The sequence below is a fragment of the Canis lupus genome, chromosome 2, assembly GCF_011100685.1.
Source record: "Canis lupus familiaris isolate Mischka breed German Shepherd chromosome 2, alternate assembly UU_Cfam_GSD_1.0, whole genome shotgun sequence".
NCBI lineage: Eukaryota > Metazoa > Chordata > Mammalia > Carnivora > Canidae > Canis > Canis lupus.
In genome coordinates, this window is record NC_049223.1 from 27,843,496 (window position 1) to 27,860,298 (window position 16,803).

Below are 16,803 nucleotides of genomic sequence, written 5' to 3' on the forward strand. Positions count from 1 at the left end.
TGCGAGTGGGGCTGTTTTGTGCCAATTAATTTGTATCATCAGGAAACGGGTCATCGACCTGTTCTCTTTTGGACGTGTAACAGTTGGAACCTCATTCAGAATAAACACTAATAAAAGCTTAAATAACTCCAGTGGCCATGGTTCAACGGTCCCCTGTGGCAGCTTGTTGCAGATTTTAATAGCACAAGGGGTTTTGATTTCCTTTTATTTTCTTTTCCCCCTTCTACTATTTTCCTCCCTCCTGGGTTTAAAACATGTTTTCCTAGCTCCAGTTAAGCCTCAGTACTTCTTGTTCTGTCTTTGTTGATTAATGAGTATAATTGACCCCTGTTGTCTCTATTATACAAGCCACAGCAATTTGTTTTTATGTAGCAGTTATATTCTGAGCTGTCACAAAACCGCCTCACAAAAAGCGAGCTCATTATCAGCCTGAAGGAAAAGAATTTTAAGTGATGAAGTGAATAAAGGTCCCTAAGAAGAGGAGGAGGAGGAGGAGGAGGAGTCTAAGCTGTTGGAAATGTTCAAGGAAACGAAGAGCTCTAGGGGCAAAATCACCCATTGTTGCTTAGGTACCCGGCGAGACTCGGTTATATCTAGGAATTATTAGATTAAAAAGGGCTCCCCATAGAGAGGGTCTTGAAGACTGGATGTAGAAGGATTGAACGTAGGTCCAAGAAACCACAGAGCATGACATTTGATGGAGTGGGTTGAAGCCCATGGGAAGTTCATGGTTATAAACATGATTATAGAACGCCCAGCTAAATGCCTCTGTAGGGGGAGCGGAGGTGACTTCTACGTTGGAAAGTTTCATCTTACCATCAAGCACACCCACATTGCCACGGTATTTCAGAAAATGGCCGTTATTCATTTATGTTTTTTTTTTTTTTCCTCCCCTACTTTCCCTCTTCCCTCATGATCTCAATGACATTTTCATCAGCTCACAAAAGTAACGAAGCAGCTGAGGTCCAGGGAAGAGACGTTGGAAGGGAATGAGATCCTGGCTTGAGCGAAGTCAGTCTGCCACAAACCTTAAACGAATGGGGTCCTTCTGTTGCAGAATTCATCTTGTCTTCAGTGATTTTTATGGAGAGCTCTTGGAGGAAGTGTCCTGTTGCATAACCTCTCTTTATCAACCTTGCCACACTTTTTCTCATAGGAGGAGAGGAAGGAATTAACCACAAAAGGAAGGGGAAAAAATCCTAAGTAGCCACAGTAAAATAATTAATAAATGGTGGCTCCGAATTATGAAAGGCAGCATCTAGAGGTGACTTAAAAGATCTTCTCTTTATTTTGTGAATAAGGGAGGTCAGGCACAGAAAATTCCATTTGCTTTCACCTTGTTTCTCCCAGTTCCTGGTAGAGCTGGCTCTCAAATCCCGAGTGTCTTCCTTTCATAGGTTAGGTAGCTCCTCAGCAGTTTGAGCTGTCTTTTGGGCAAATTCTTCTGTTCTCACACATTCATGTAAATATTTGACCTAAAACAGCTCCAGAGAAACCATTCTCAAAGTGGAGGGTTATAGTAATTGTAAAGAAACTTGAATTATCTTATTTAAACCATATCTTGTTTTTAAGTGTTCAGAAGAAAGTTGATTTAGTTCCTTGCAGAAACCTCTGATGCAAGAGCCATGTGGCTCTGGAGAGAGTGGCAGGGGCAGGTGGAAAAGCTTTGAGAATCTCTCTGAAACTCTCTACAAAGAGTAGAGCATCCCCAAACTATAAGACTTTTTATCTCCTTGTTGGAAAGAAATGAGGAGTTGTCAACCTTTATAGAATGGCAGGGATGTCTTAGGAAGAAAGGGGGGCATTTCTGCCACTGACGGTCAGCAGGGTATGAGAAGCCTAAGGGTCAGTGTCTGGGCTGGAGGAGGACAGGTACCTCTTGGTTAACTTACCTCCACTTGGTTAACCCCATCTTCTAAAAAAAAAACTGGGCAAATTGAGCTTCCTCAATGAAAAGAGTACTAGCTCATACTTGGACGTACAAATGGAAGTAGGCACTTGGTGTCTTGACTTTCTTCAGTGAAGAATTTCTGGAGTCACTATAGCTGTGGGATTTAGTCACCACAAGTCTCTGTGTTACGTGAGTTTGTAGGTGTAGAATTTACGATGGTAGGAGGAAGAGAAAATAGGATACGGCTCAAAAACATACTTAAGAACTCCCTTGTGGATTTTTCCCCCCTACACTAAAACCCATCAAGAGAGAACACTCAATGGGCAGGCCAGGTGGCTCAGCAGTTTAGCACCGCCCTCAGCCCAGAGTGTGATCCTGGAGACCTGGGATCGAGTCCCATGTCGGGCTTCCTGTATGGAGCCTGCTTCTCCCTCTGCCTGTGTCTCTGCCTCTCTCTCTCTCTCTCTCTCTCTCTCTCTCTCTCCCTCATGAATAAATAAAAATCTTAAAGAGAGAGAGAGAGAGAGAGAGAGAATACTCAAGTGTAGAATATGGTGAAATTTTATAGTTTCAGTTTATCCTAATTGGGATCACACTCTGCTTTCCTCGCCATCCTCTGTGGCACATGCAGGAAATGCCGATGACACTCCTGTGAAGAGGTGTTTTGCCATCCAGGGGAAACCCTACCCCCAGTCTCTGCTCACTGTATGATTTAGAACTGTTCCGTCTTCCCATGACCTTCCCAAGACCTTCTCCTGTGTCTTGTCATGGTGGGCATGACGGATCTACTCTAATTTTGCCCCTCCTGCCGAATGAAAGGGATGATGGAAGGAAAAAACCCACTTTGTAAAGATCTGGATTTCATTAAGTTCAGTGTATGGTAATAGATGGTTCTCGAACCCCTACCTCTGTGTGCCCCTAGAGCCTCACTTGGAGTGGAGGGGGGCCTCCCTTGGATTCGCATTTTTCCTTCCTCCTCTGTAGTGCAACCGGAAGGCAGGGCTGCTGCTGCTTTTCATGCCTTTCGAGGCTTTCTCACTAAACCCTTGACTCCTTGTATGCTATTTGCTCTGCCTTCTGTTATCCTTTAAAAAACCATCCCCCTGAGGTGGTGCTTTCTAATAAAGTCTCATGGTTTTCCTCAAAGATATTGAGAAGCAAGGTCATGTGAACTGAGGATTTCCATGGAGGGAGGTGTTCCTGTATATTTCTGAAAAATGCATTGTGGGGACGTGTTGCGTATATTTTCATGTCTAAGCTGCTCTCCCCCAAAGCACATCTACCTGCTGACATGGGCCGATGGGGGTGAGCTCCACCCTGCACCTGGTGTCAGGCCCCACGCTCTGATAATGATGGTATACCTCAACTAGTTAGTACTCTCCATCTTCCCACATACTCCTCAGAAAATCGGGCATGTGGTCCAGAGTAGGAGAGGACTTCCCCTTTGGGGCCCTATCCTTGGACCTCTTATTATTTTAATTAGTGACACACTCTAAAGCTGTTCATTTGGTCTGAGCTTTAGCTAGACTAACATCTGTGTTTTGTCCTGTACAGGTTACTCTGGCCAGGACTTCGACTGGGCAGATTATCACAAGCAGAATGGGACAGAGGAAGCACCTCCCTTCTGCTTCAGAAACGTAAGAAGCTTGGCTCTTGCTACTCCCTTTAATCCTAGACATTGTTCACCATGAATTTTGTAGTTGCTTTCTGTTCATGAGCAAGATTAGAGTGCTCCCATGTTTCACAGCATCACAATGGTTTTGTGGTTTTTGCAAAGCCCTCTTTCGGGTTGTGTGTCAGGGTGACTCTGGGCCATAGTCACAGATCCACTACTGAATGTACAGTGGCTCAGTGGAGGCTCCTTTCTCACTTACGGAATGGTCCAGTGTGTTCCGGATGAGCGCGTGCTTCTTATGGTGAGCCTCCACCCTGGGTGGCCTCTGGCTTCATCATCTGAATCTAGTGTGCAGGTAAGGAAAGGGATGAAGGAGAGGATGGTCTTTTTTTTAAATTTTTTATTTATTTATGATAGTCATAGAGAGAGAGAGAGAGAGGCAGAGACACAGGCAGAGGGAGAAGCAGGCTCCATGCACCGGGAGCCCGACGTGGGATTCGATCCCGGGTCTCCAGGATCGCGCCCTGGGCCAAAGGCAGGCGCTAAACTGCTGCGCCACCCAGGGTTCCCATGGAGAGGATGGTCTTCCTTGTTGGCCCCGTAGCTGATAATGACGCGTTACTCCATTCACCCTCCACTAGTGAGAACCAGTCCCTCGGCTGCACCTGCTGCGAATGAGGCTGGGAAAAGTACCCCAGCTAGGTGACTGTTCACAGCCGTGATTCCATACTCCTGAGAAGGGAGGACACATTTGGGAGGCCACCTGTGCCACCATGACATAGGCACTTGCTGCGTGGAGTATAATGTCAATGAGCCCCTTGATAGGAGATTCTCTGCGCTTGCGGTATGTTCTTAATATATGATCATAAATGTCTTTTCTTGGATTGCTTCATTAAGATGCTAGGCTAAGAGTTCTCTGCTGTGCTTACTGTAAGCCACTTCCTTGTTCAAATAGAGCTGTTGGCGTGATGGCACATAAAATAGTGGCATGCAGATCTGTGTGTGTGTGTTCACACGTGTGTACTTGTTTCGTTATAGGAGCTGATTGTATAAAGTAGCTTATAAATTATTCATTTAAACCTTATCAACACTAGGAACTATGAAAAGGGATACAGATTATAATTTCTGTTTTAAGAATGAGCCGTAAGTATATAGCCAATTGTGTTGAACGTGCATTTAGTTATGAAAGTTCTTTATGCAAAAAAAACAAAAACAAAAACAAAACAAAAAAAGACTCAGTCCTCTAAGTGGGGACTGCAGATACTACCATGCAGAATGCTCCCAAATCAAAGACTTCTTCTGGACCTAGGCTCCTAGAGCTGCTGATTCCTTGCCACCCCACATATAATTTGTACTGCGGGGCTAAGGGCATACGAGAACGAAGAGGCAGAGGGGTTGGCTTCATAGAGAAGCTCAATCCTGAGCAAAAGTCAGAGGTGGATTTTGAAGAATGAAGTACGTCGATCACCAGGTCAGCTCGTACGCAAACATACAGAAACACATCGGCGGTAGAGGTGGAAGTCAGGGCTCCTGAAATGATTGAAGGGACTTTCTAGTGGCTGACACTGCATTTGCACAAAGGGGGTTCTCCTGCAGCATCGAAAGATCTGTGTGGTGAGTTGAGGTGGTGTGACGGGGAGCCTGTGTAGGCATGCCACCATGAGGTTAGCCTTGGGTTAGCTCCCAGGGCTTATCAGGTCCCAGTGCATCTTACTAAACTAAACCTTTTACTGTAGTGATATCACTTGCCACAGAGTCCTGGCCTCGTTTCCATTAGTTTAGGATCATGGAAATACTTATCACATCCCCAAACTCCTGTGAAGTTGTGCTTTGTACCCAAAAAAAAGAAATATTTCTTCCCTGCCTCTTCAGCCTTGGGAAGGAGGAAAATCCTGATGTGTCCACTAGTTCTTTACGGAGGGAGTTGTTTCTTCTATGAACACAGTTCCACTGCAGCTTCTTTTTATCTGTCCCCTGCTCCTGTTCAGCCAGTAGCCGACCAAGTGGAATTTAATAGTGGAGCAAGTAGCCACATCCCCAGGTGGCCTCTGAGCTTTCAGGATTTAGCTACCAAGATTAAATCTCTTTTAATGAATATGCTGGTGTATTCATTAGGAATGCACTTGTTACAAATATGCCCGCTTTGTTTCTGGCTCCCCGTTTATTTAATCGACAGGATTGTTATCTGCCTGTTGGCGTATGCATTGCATTACCGGGTACTTTGTTGAATTTTGTTAGCTTGCTACAAGTGCTCCTTAATGGAATGCTTATTATGAATTCATTTTTTAATCACACATCTTGTGTGTACTAGAGGAGAGGTAGTGTGGAAGTGAATGCATGGAAGACATTTCCCTGGGGATGTTTAACAATCAGAGGCAGCTCTGGAATGGATTGACACAGGCAAATGCTTAGTAAAATAAACTCACAGGTAACAGTTTTGCTATTGATCTTTATAAATTACCCTCAAGCAGTGAGTTGAAACGAAAATAGGTTATGTGGTTGTAGCTTTTCCTTATTAAGTAGGATAAAATGCATTTTAACTTACTTAGAGGCTTTTCAGGCAGCCTATCAAGTTGTATTATCAAAAAGAAGCTCAATACATAATATTCATGGATGAGGCAGGATGACTTGCAGAAAAATAGTCCACCTAGAATTTCCGTGGTTCCCATTTCCAAAGAAACATAAAGGAAAAGAGCAAATTGCTTTCTTAACATACACTGGATAATTTTGTTCTGGTTACATAAAAATATAATTGCATTTGCAACTTAACATATATAAAAAGATACGTGAATGTGAATAACCTTGGTTTCCTCCCATGGATCACGTAAAGATATGATCTCTATTATTTACAGAAACCTGTTAATCTCATTTTATATATTTTAAAATAGATGCATATAGTATTGTAATGTCTGGTTAAAATTTATAGCAGTGGATGATTTAGGAAATTTTTACATGTTTATTTAAAAATAATGCTTGGAGGGAGTTTTGCTTTGAATATTGGCTGAGCTCATACTGAGTTGACCCCCTGGCAGATAGCAACTATAGACTCTGCACAGGACAGGGTACCAAAACAACTACCTGAGGAGTGTGGAAAATGAACAAAAGTGAGCAGATCTAGAGGGGAGCAGGTGCTTGGAAGGAACACTGTGGAGTGATTGTGTGATTTTTTTTTCAAACTTCTTGACAGTTGACGATGTATGAGATGACAAAACCAGTAATGTAAAAATCACACTCTTTCTGGCCCAATGAACCTGATAACAGAATTTGAGCAATCACAACTGTGGGAAAGTGAGAGGAGTCTCAGGGAAAAGCCAGGAGATGGAACCACAAATCCTATGTATAAACTTGGTCTGAATCTTTGGCTGATCCTCAGATTGTGTATTTTCCCTGCAAACTTACAGCAGCCTGGTTAAGGACAAAAGACTGAAGTGGGGTTTGAGCTCCTTCTCAACATACAGACTGTGTAGTTCGAATCCAACCAAGTTAGTTCCTTGCTAAAACAGAAAGCCAACACTCTTAGGAAGAATATAACACAGTCCAGGGTCTCTACCATGTAACATTTAAAACATCTAGACTTTAGTGTTGCTCATCACATAAAGAAATAGGAAAATCTGACTCATTCTCAGTAGAAAAGCTAATCAGCAGAGACCAAACCCAACATGACCCAGATGTTGGAATTAGCAGACACGTATCTTAAAGTATCCATTTGGGGTACCTGGGTGGCTCACTCTGGTAAACGTCAGGTTCTTAATTTCCACTCAGGTCATGATCTCAGGGGTCCTGGGATTAATCCTTGTGTCAGGCTTCACTTTGTTTAGTGGGGAGACTGTTTGTGGATTCTCTCCCTCTGTCCCCACCCCAAATAAATAAATAAGTTTTTTTTTTAATTTAAGCAAATTTGGTGCAAAGCAGTGATTCCCAAAGTGTGGTCCTCAGGCCAGCAGCTTTAGCATCACTTGGGAACCTGCTGGAAATACAAATTCTGTGGCCTTACCTCAAATCAAAAGAATCACAAACTTTGGGTAAGGCCTAGCAGTCCATTTTTAAAAGGTTCTCCAGGTGATTCAGGTATACCCTGAAGTTTGAGAAGGAAACTATGAACGAGAAGGTAGGAAGTGCCAGAGAAGTAGAAAGTGTAAAAAGAAATTCTAGGACTGAGAAATGCAATACCTGAAATAAAGGAATTCATTGGTAGGGCTTCCTAGCAGAATGAAGGTAGCAGGGGATAGTTCATGACTTTGAGGATAGAAATGACCCTATCTGAAGAAACAAAGAGAAAAGGAAGATTGCATGTGGGGATTGAGAAGGAATCTTAGGGATCTGAGGGACAATATCATGTGTAATTGGAGACCCAGAAGAAATGGCAACAGAGACTGTGGAAGAAAATGTATACAAAGAAACAATGGCCAAAATTTACCAAAGTAGCTGAAAGTACTGATGAGCAGGATGGTCTGTGGGCCCTAAGTAGCATAAACACAAAGAAACCAAACAAACTGCTGATAACCAAACATAAAGAGAAAAATCTTGAAAGCATCCAGAGAAAAAAATGATACATCCCAAATAGAGGAACAACAATTTTTTGGAAGATTTCATTTATTCTTGAGAGACAGAGAGAGAGAGAGAGGCAGAGACACAGGCAGAGGAAGAAGCAAACCCCCTGCAGGGGAGCCGATGCAAGATCCCGGGACCCCAACCTTAGTTGAAGGCTGAGCCACCCGGTGCCCCTGGAACAATTTGAATGAAGCAAACTTCACATCAGAGACCAGGGACACCAGAAAACAGTAAGTCAATGTTTGTAGCAGCACACTGAAGGGAAGAAACCACAATCCTGTATGCACCAAAGCTAATAATACTTCCTGAGTGAAGAGAGAAACACTTTGCCAAGGAACATAGGCAACTGACAAAGAAACATGAAAAAATGCTCGACATCATTAACAATAGGGAAAATGCAAGTTAAAACCAGGGTTCAGGAGCAGCCCCAGTGGCTTAGTGGTTTAGTGCCGCCTTCAGCCCAGGGCGTCATCCTGGAGACCCGGGATCGAGTCCCACGTCCAGCTCCCTGCATGGAGCCTGCCCCCCCCACTCTGTCTCTGTATCTCATGAATAAATAAATAAAATCTTTTTTTTAAAAAAAAAGACAGGGCTCGGGAGCAGTGGACACCTATTAGAATGGTTAAAATTTGAAATAATGCTAATACCAAAGTGCTGTTGGGGATGTTTAGCCACTGGACCACTGCACACTGCTGATGGGAATGCAAAATGATATATGGAAACCAATTTGGTTTCCAAGGAAGTTAAAAGTACATTTACCATGTGGTCCAGCAATTCCATTTCTAGAGAAATGAAAGCTGGTTATAGGCTGCATTGTATTCCTCACAATTCATACGATGGAAATCCTAACCTGGAATACCTCACAATGTGACTATATTTGGGGTTAGTTTTCAAAGAGAGAGTTAAGGAAACATGAGGCCATATGGGTGGGTCTTAATCCAGTAGGACTGATATCCTATGAGAAGTCGTAATTAGGACCCAGGCCGCGTGCATGGAGCAAAGGACGTTTGGAGACGGAGAGAGAAAGCGGCTGTGTACAAGCCAAGGAGAGAGTCCTCAGAAGAAACCGGCCCTGCTGACACCTTGATCTGAGATTTCCAGCTTCTGGAATTGCAAGACAAATATTTGTTGTTAGAGCCACCCAGTGTGGTGTATTTTGTTATGGCATCCCAAGCAGACTAATCTACTCTGTTCACACAAAACCTTGTGCTTGGGTGTTTATGGCAGCTTTATTCACAATGACCAGGGATTGGAAACAGCTTGCATGTCCTTCAGTGGGTAAGTGGATGGACTGTGGCACATCTATAGGAAGTACTCAGCAGTAAGATAAAATGAACTGGCCATTTGTGCAGTAGCACGGATGAACCCTAAGTGCATTTTGCTTCTGTGGAGTAATCGAGATCACACAGTGTATGGATCCATTTATGTGATCTTATGGGGAAGACAAAACTCTAGAAGTAGAAGACAGGTCTGTGGTCCAAGAGTTGGGAATCTGGAAGGGATTGATTACCAAAGGGCAGCGCAGAGGTATTTTGAAGGTGAAGGGACTGCTGTGCGTGTTGATTGAGGTTATGGCCACATGACTGTATGCATGTATAGGGAACAGGGCACCAAGGCAAGTGAATATTCTCACGTGTAAATTTTTAAAAAGTGCATTTAGAAAGTAAATGAAAGTAAACCCAAAGCCATAAACGTAAAATAAAGACAATCTCAGAGAAAGCTGTGGGAATTCGCCACCAGCAGACCTGCACTAGAATCACAGTGGTAACGAATGTGCTTCAGGCTGAAGAAAATGATGCCAGACGGAGACTCAGGCCCTGTCCTCGCCCCCGCAAATATGCCCAGGTTTGGTGCGAGTGAGGAATCTAGGGAAGGAAGAAGAAATGATTTGTACCTCAGTGACTGCGTAGAAGTTAGGGCACCTGCGGAACTGGGAAGAGAACGTATCTGTCCCCTCACTCAACAGATATTAGTAGGCACCTGCTGTGTGCCAGCAGAGCTCTAATGCTGGGATGTAAATGAAGAGGTCATGGTTCTTTTCTGTTGAATGGCAGGAAAGCCAGTTTGTCATATGGGCGAGGTCTGTGTGCCTGGGTGCATGTGCGTGTGCCCATGTGTGTGCCCACATGTGCGTGTTCCCCCTTCGCCAGCGGGCCGGCCTGTTGCTACATGCTACCCTGCTACACTGTCCACTGGCTCAGTGTCTGTTCTCTCTCTCTCTTCCAGACGTCATTCAGTCGGGGGTTCACCAAGAACATGAAACTTGAAGCTGTCAACCCCAGGAACCCAGGAGAGCTCTGCGTGGCCTCTGTTGTCAGTGTGAAGGGGAGGCTGCTGTGGCTTCACCTGGAAGGTACGCTCGGTTCTCGGCCGTTCTGGAGAGGTTAGGGTCCATCTGGAGGTTTCACTTAATACTTCTCAGAAATAACCCCTTCCACTTCCCTTTCATTTAAACAGATCTTGAATTATTCAGCGTTCTTAAGTAAGTGCAACTAATCAAATATAAATTTGTTCGGAGGCTCTCATCTTAACTAATAATTTCATGAAATGAGATACTGGTGTGATAATTATGTTTGAAACACAGTGGTCTTTTTACAACTTTGATTATAAAAGCTAATGTCACAATTAAATTAAAAGGAGTCACTAAAACTGGTATTTGAGGTCTTAGTTATTATGAGGATTAAATTATATATTTGCATTTTAATGTGAATAATAGCCTTTACTTTAGTTTCTTCCATAGATGTTTACTTTTACCTTGAAATAGTCATTGGAGATGACTTTCTCCCCAAATATATAATACACAAGATTTGTTTGTTGAATGATGCTTAAACTGTTCTTTATAGCTACGTTTTTTTTATGATTGTGCAGATAATTCACAGAACATTATACTTCGTAAGTGGAACCATGATCAGATTTTAGATTGAGATAGAACACTATATATTTTTTATATGTTACATTTTCAGTGAGAAGGAATTAAGTCTGGATCTGGAAGGTTTTCCCATTTTTCTGTGATCTAAATTTTTGGGGTTTGTTTCTTATTTTCACAAAATTCATTAATTATTTTAAATGTGTATGGAAAAACAAGACTGGTTATGAGTAGTAAAATAGCGTTAGCTCTCTTGGCCCATATTTTAACCATCATGGCATGCTCCTACCCCCATTGGAATGGAAAGTTTGGAAGGTTACAGAAGTGGTGCTAATCTCGTCATCCTCTCTCTTGAGAAAAGTCTAAGAAGTATAAAAAATTCTGGGGCTGACGATCTCATAAATGTTACAGTTCAAGTGGGTGGGAAGGGTAGAGAACAGTGATTATAAGTGAGCGTCACCCGTGTCATGAATTCCTAGAAAAATAACTTAAAATGTTACTGGGGTTGAGGATTTCAAAATCAACGTGAAATAAAAGGAAATTTTCAAAAAGTTGATTGCTTGGGGGGGGGGGGGTTCAAATAGAATGGCCTCTAGCGGGAATTAACCCAAAGGTAGACACAGACATGATGGTGATATTTCTGCAGCCACGGGCATAGAGCGTGACCTTATTTTCATTACTACATGGAAAGTCAAGTCAGCTGCTCTTGGAAACACAAGATCCCTCCTGTGATTTCAATCCTTGCTTTAAACCTGCTGCCTAATAACTCTGCTAAGTTATATTGCAAGATCAGGGTCTTGCTTGGTGTTATTAACTTGAAAACAAAAACGGTAGATTTCAAAGCCCACGTTTCATCATTATGATTTAGCATATTACCAATGAGATTCTCTGGCAGTCATTATTTATTTAGCAGTTTGTTCTTCCAGAGTGCTTTGCAGCTGTTAATTACCTAACACAGACAACAGTGAGGGCATCCTGATTTTTACAGATGAAGAAACGAAGCTAGCTAAGCCGTGAAGATATGCCTGGGGTCAGTTTCCTTGTCCTTGACATCTTTGTTGGTTAATTCATCAGACCCTACAGCTTCCCAATTCTTAAAAAGAATGAGGAGTAGCAACCTTGAGTGTCTATTTAACATTTTTGACAGCCTTTTCTCCTTATGACTGTTTTGCTTTGGATATCAATTTCTATTTTTATAGCAAAGAAAAGTAAGGCAGCTCACATCAGCTCTTACTCTCCAGAGTGCTTTCTTATCCCATAGCAGTGAAATCAGTTACCAGAAAAAGAGTTTAGAAAATAGATTGTCCATTTTTTTTCCAAACCTTCCATACTTAAAAAAATTTTTTATAAACAATTCGTTGCACTTTATCTACCTGGAATTCATGGTCAAAATCATGTGTTTGATCAAATAAAGTAAAATTCCATTTTGTCCTTTTGATCTTCCTTGAATTTTGGGGTTTTCAGGTTTTGTTCTGTTTTGGTCTCTTCTGAATATTACCTTTGAAAGTCACAGTGACCTTAGTGGCACTTACTTCTCATTGTTTTGCACTTTTGCGGATATAGTGTTTTCTTGTCTTTAGTCAAGGGAGCAAATGCTAGAAATTCATCATGGTCACTCTGTGGCTGTTAAATTATTTTTATGATGCTGGTGATTCTGATTATAGACCATTTACTTGACACTGTAAATGTAGAAAGTACATCATAACAATTTATTAGTTATTTTTATGCATTAAATTGATTTGAAGTATTTTCAACACATGGCTAATTGACCACTTTTAGGTAATTAAAATGATCATTTTTTTTTAATTTTTTATTTATTTATGATAGTCACAGAGAGAGAGAGAGGCAGAGACACAGGCAGAGGGAGAAGCAGGCTCCATGCACCGGGAGCCCGATGTGGGATTCGATCCCGGGTCTCCAGGATCGCGCCCTGGGCCAAAGGCAGGCGCTAAACCGCTGCGCCACCCAGGGATCCCCAAAATGATCATTTTTAATCTAAGAGTTCAATTCTCTTCAAGTCAGTTCTTTAAGTATCTATAAAAGAACTGATACTGAAGAGGGGGCAATGAATGAAATACATGAGATTAAGGTAGTATTATTTTAGATGCATATTTGAAAAGAATTACAAGCTCTCACAGGCCGCTGGCCATTAGCAGGTGGAATTTATGATGATGTTTTGTGTTTTAGAGAGGACGTTGTACTGCTTTTTCTCCTGTGTTAATACTCTGCTCGAAGTGATCATATCTACAATTATAAGCATTAGCCGTGGGATAGAAGTTGCTCTCGGTGGTAACATCTCTAGCATTGCAGCCCTGTGCTCGTGTATCTGCATTCCTACCCGCCAAGTCACTTTTCATGCCTTCCAGATCATTATCTCCAGGGACAGGTAGGGTGTGGGCCTTCCACCTGTCCTGAGGGTGAGTCAGCTCCCTTCCTAAGAGGGTTTACATCTTTGCCTTCCTTGGCTTCTCTTATCCCCATTATTACTAATATTTTCTTCCTCGTATCTCTCTAGAAGAGATACAATAAGCACCATATTCCTGAATATATTTACTTTTAGTCTTTTTGCTGAGGCAGGAATTCCTTTTATACTATAAAAGGAATGGCAACCAGCAGGCTTCATTTCTGGAAAGTTACTTAGCTCTTTTAGGTGCTGCCACTACAGAAATTTGAAGAGAGCTCTGGAAGGGAACCCCCAAACCCGGTTTTGACATCGGGAGTGCTGTCACATGTGAAAACGGGTAGGGGACTCTCGGCTGGTGTTTTTGTGTTTTGAGCGTGGGGGGGCGGGAAATGATGCCCTAGAGGAGACGACCCAGAATCCTCAGGTCTGTGGAGAAGTACCAAAATATTTTTTTAAAAAGATATTTATTTATTTCTTTGAGAGAGAAAGTGAATGAGCAGGAGGGGCAGAGGGAGAGAGAGAATCTCAAGTAGACTTCCCGCTGAGTGGGAGCCTGACGCAGGGCTTGATTGCACAACCCTGGGATCACAACCTGATCAAAACCAAGAGTCAGATGCTTGACTCACTGCACCACCCAGGCTCCCTGAGAAGTATCAGAATCTTGAGAACAGGGAGCTTTACTCAAACCCAAATTAGGTTATTACCAACATCTCCTGATCTTTATTTTTTGCCACCCTCTGAAATGAAATCTAGAGAAAATAAAATCTTTCCACACTCAGTCCTGGAAAAACATACTGTGGAAGTGTTGCTTGGTCAGGCTGGGCCAGGTAGAGCTTCGGGCAGTAGGTTTCTCGAGCTCAGGAATGACATCGTGTCCCTGCGAGCTGCCCATCCCACACCGACAAGCAGAGAACTGCGGGCTGCATGTCGGTGCCCCAGGTCTCCGCAATGAGAGCCAGCGGGGACAGCTTGCAGACAGCTGAAGCCCGAACCTCATGTAGAATGTCGGCGGAGGTATTTAACCCCAAGTGCAGGGTCAGTTCGGGGATGGTCGTCAGCTCTCCTTTTCCCCTCTTGAGAAATGCATGTGCTTTGGAACTGTCCCATGACATTTCCTGATTTATCTGATTTTTCTCCTGGCTTCTTGGCTGTGGCGAGGTCGGCCTGCCTCTGTGGCTTTCCTGGTCTCCACTTGTTCTGAGTGTCATGTGGGTGTCCTGAGCTGGGTCACCTGGTTGTCAAGAGTGACCCTGGCAAGGTGCAGCTCCTTCACGTTGGGTGCATGGACTTTCACAGGAGCCCGTTTGCTGCTCCTGTGGATTCACCCTACATGGATGAATCTTTCTAGAGAGTGAACCCCCAGCCGCCTGCCTGGAGGGAGGCGTCGCCTGGCCGGGCAGCACCAGCAAGGGGATTCATAGTGTCCGTGCTTCTGAGCGAGACTTGGGATCAGCCTCCTGTTCTCAGGTCCAGCCCAGCCAACCTTTGCCTCTCACGGCTGCCAGTCTGTCCGCCCCACATCTGCATAGGGCCCAGAGGCTGAACTGGCTTGCTTCTCACCTTCCTTTTCTTCTCACTTTGTAGAGAGCTGATGAATGAATGCATGAGCCCATGAGCAAATGAATAAATGAATGAGATAAGATGCTAAGTAACGTTAACAGGGTTTCTCGCTGGAGCCCCTCATGGCAAAATTGCTTCCATGAGGCATAGGGACAAGGGCCCAAAGCCTCGGGCATGAAGACATCCTCCATGCAGGTCTAGGTCACCCTCGTATCAGATTCCTGGAGAATTCATTCTGTTTTGGACCAGGTGCTCGTACGACAACTGAGAATGTGCTGACTTTCCTAGAATGGCCCCAGTCCTACAATAGATGCCTACATTTGTGATGGGACCGACCCCTCTGAGAGTGTGAGGACAGCTGTTGACACTCAGCAAATGCACTTGCACACGTATATGATTTTTGATGCAATTTCAGACCATCCATGGACCCTCTCAGAACAAATCTTGGGTGGGCCTCCTTGGAATCCCTGCAGGAGGCATTCTCGGGAGATGGTAGTAGACGTTAGTAGTCCACTGTGACTCCTTTGTTTTAAGTTAAATGATCATTTCAGTTCCTCCGCTGCATTGTCTAGTGGCTGCTGTTTTGGACAGCATAGGTACAGGATGATCTGTATAGAACCTGTGGATTCTGCGGCCCCCGCCCCCGACAGTGCATCTGTGTGTATCTTGAGTACCTCCTGAGTTTAAGACTGCTTTTCTTCTCTGTGGGGCTCTATAAGATATGTGTGATAGTGGCTTCTGCCTCCCAGGTGGCTGTGGAGCTGGGCGGAGGGAATTCGCATCTGTAAAGCTCATAGGAGGCAGGTGCTGGGGAGGAGGAGGAGGAGGCTGATGTGCGCCCCAGAAGGCAGCCCCTTCTCTCATCAGCTTGGCCTCCACCCAGGGTCTGGCTCCCTCAGAACAGAGCACTCACTGTGCCTGTAGACCCTGATCCTGTCCTTGGCACCTCGAGCCCTGATGCGTGGCTCCGCTCCTGTGTGGGCCCAGGACAACGTTTGTACGAGGGTCTATGTGCTCGCTAAATGCCTGCTGAGCACAGAGGAGGAATAAATAAAACTTTGTGCTTCTGAATGAGAAAGTGATCGAAGATCCACCAGTCTGGGTGCCTGGGTGACTCAGTGGTTGAGCATCTGCCTTTGGCTCAGGCCGTGACCCCGGGGTCCTGGGATCGGGTTCCGTATTGGGCTCCCTGCATGGAGCCTGCTTCTCCCTCTGCCTGTGTTTCTGCCTCTCTCTCTGTGTCTCTCATGAATAAATAGATAAAATCTTTAAAAAAAATCCACCAATCCATTAGGAACTGCTATCTTACCAACTGAATTTTGAGCCAGTGAGATATTTTCTATGTGTAAGCTAACATTCAAAAAGCTCTGGGGCCAGTTTTTTCCTACACTTGGTTCGGTTGCAGTAAACCACCCTCCACATGGTCATCTCTGGGCCTCCTTTGAAAATGCACCTTCCTGGAGCCACCACAGACCTGGTGCTTCTGAGGTCCAAGCAGGGTGTGGACATCTGCATTTTGAAGGCACCCTCCCCAGATGACTCTCCTGTGCGCTAGGGTTTGTCAAGGACTCCAAGGTCTAGCAGGTGTGGCGTGGCGGAAGGGAACCCCTGTTGGGGTGACCTCTCGTGGGTGGGACACCGGGTGCCCCTCAAAGCCTTTCTGTAATTTGTGCAAAAGTCGGGGTGAATGAGCTTTCTCAGAGACTTGCAAAAATCAAACAAGGAAAAATGCAAATGTGAAAGTAATTCTATTTCAAGCCAGTGTGGGTGGTTTTCGAATCTTTAGAAGGAGGTAGGGCCTGCCTGAGAATTTGGGAGAAGCTGCTTCAGTGGCCCGGGCATGGACGGCAGTGCCCCCCGAATGCTGGAGAGGGTGGTAGAAAGTGGGTGTTGTCTGTGGGCGCGGGCTTTGAACC

At 44.1% G+C, this 16,803-nt stretch overlaps 1 protein-coding gene across 5 annotated transcripts in view; it reads left to right on the forward strand.

Moving 5' to 3' along the window:
• The window catches only part of SFMBT2 (Scm like with four mbt domains 2), a 216,150-nt gene that overhangs the window by 156,868 nt on the left and 42,479 nt on the right, over positions 1-16,803 (forward strand). For all 5 annotated transcript variants that reach the window (XM_038530176.1, XM_038530172.1, XM_038530175.1 and 2 more), the window contains 2 exons: positions 3,446-3,528; positions 10,284-10,410. In XM_038530176.1, the coding sequence (XP_038386104.1) occupies positions 3,446-3,528; positions 10,284-10,410 (210 nt within the window). The remainder of the gene's footprint in view (positions 1-3,445; positions 3,529-10,283; positions 10,411-16,803) is intronic.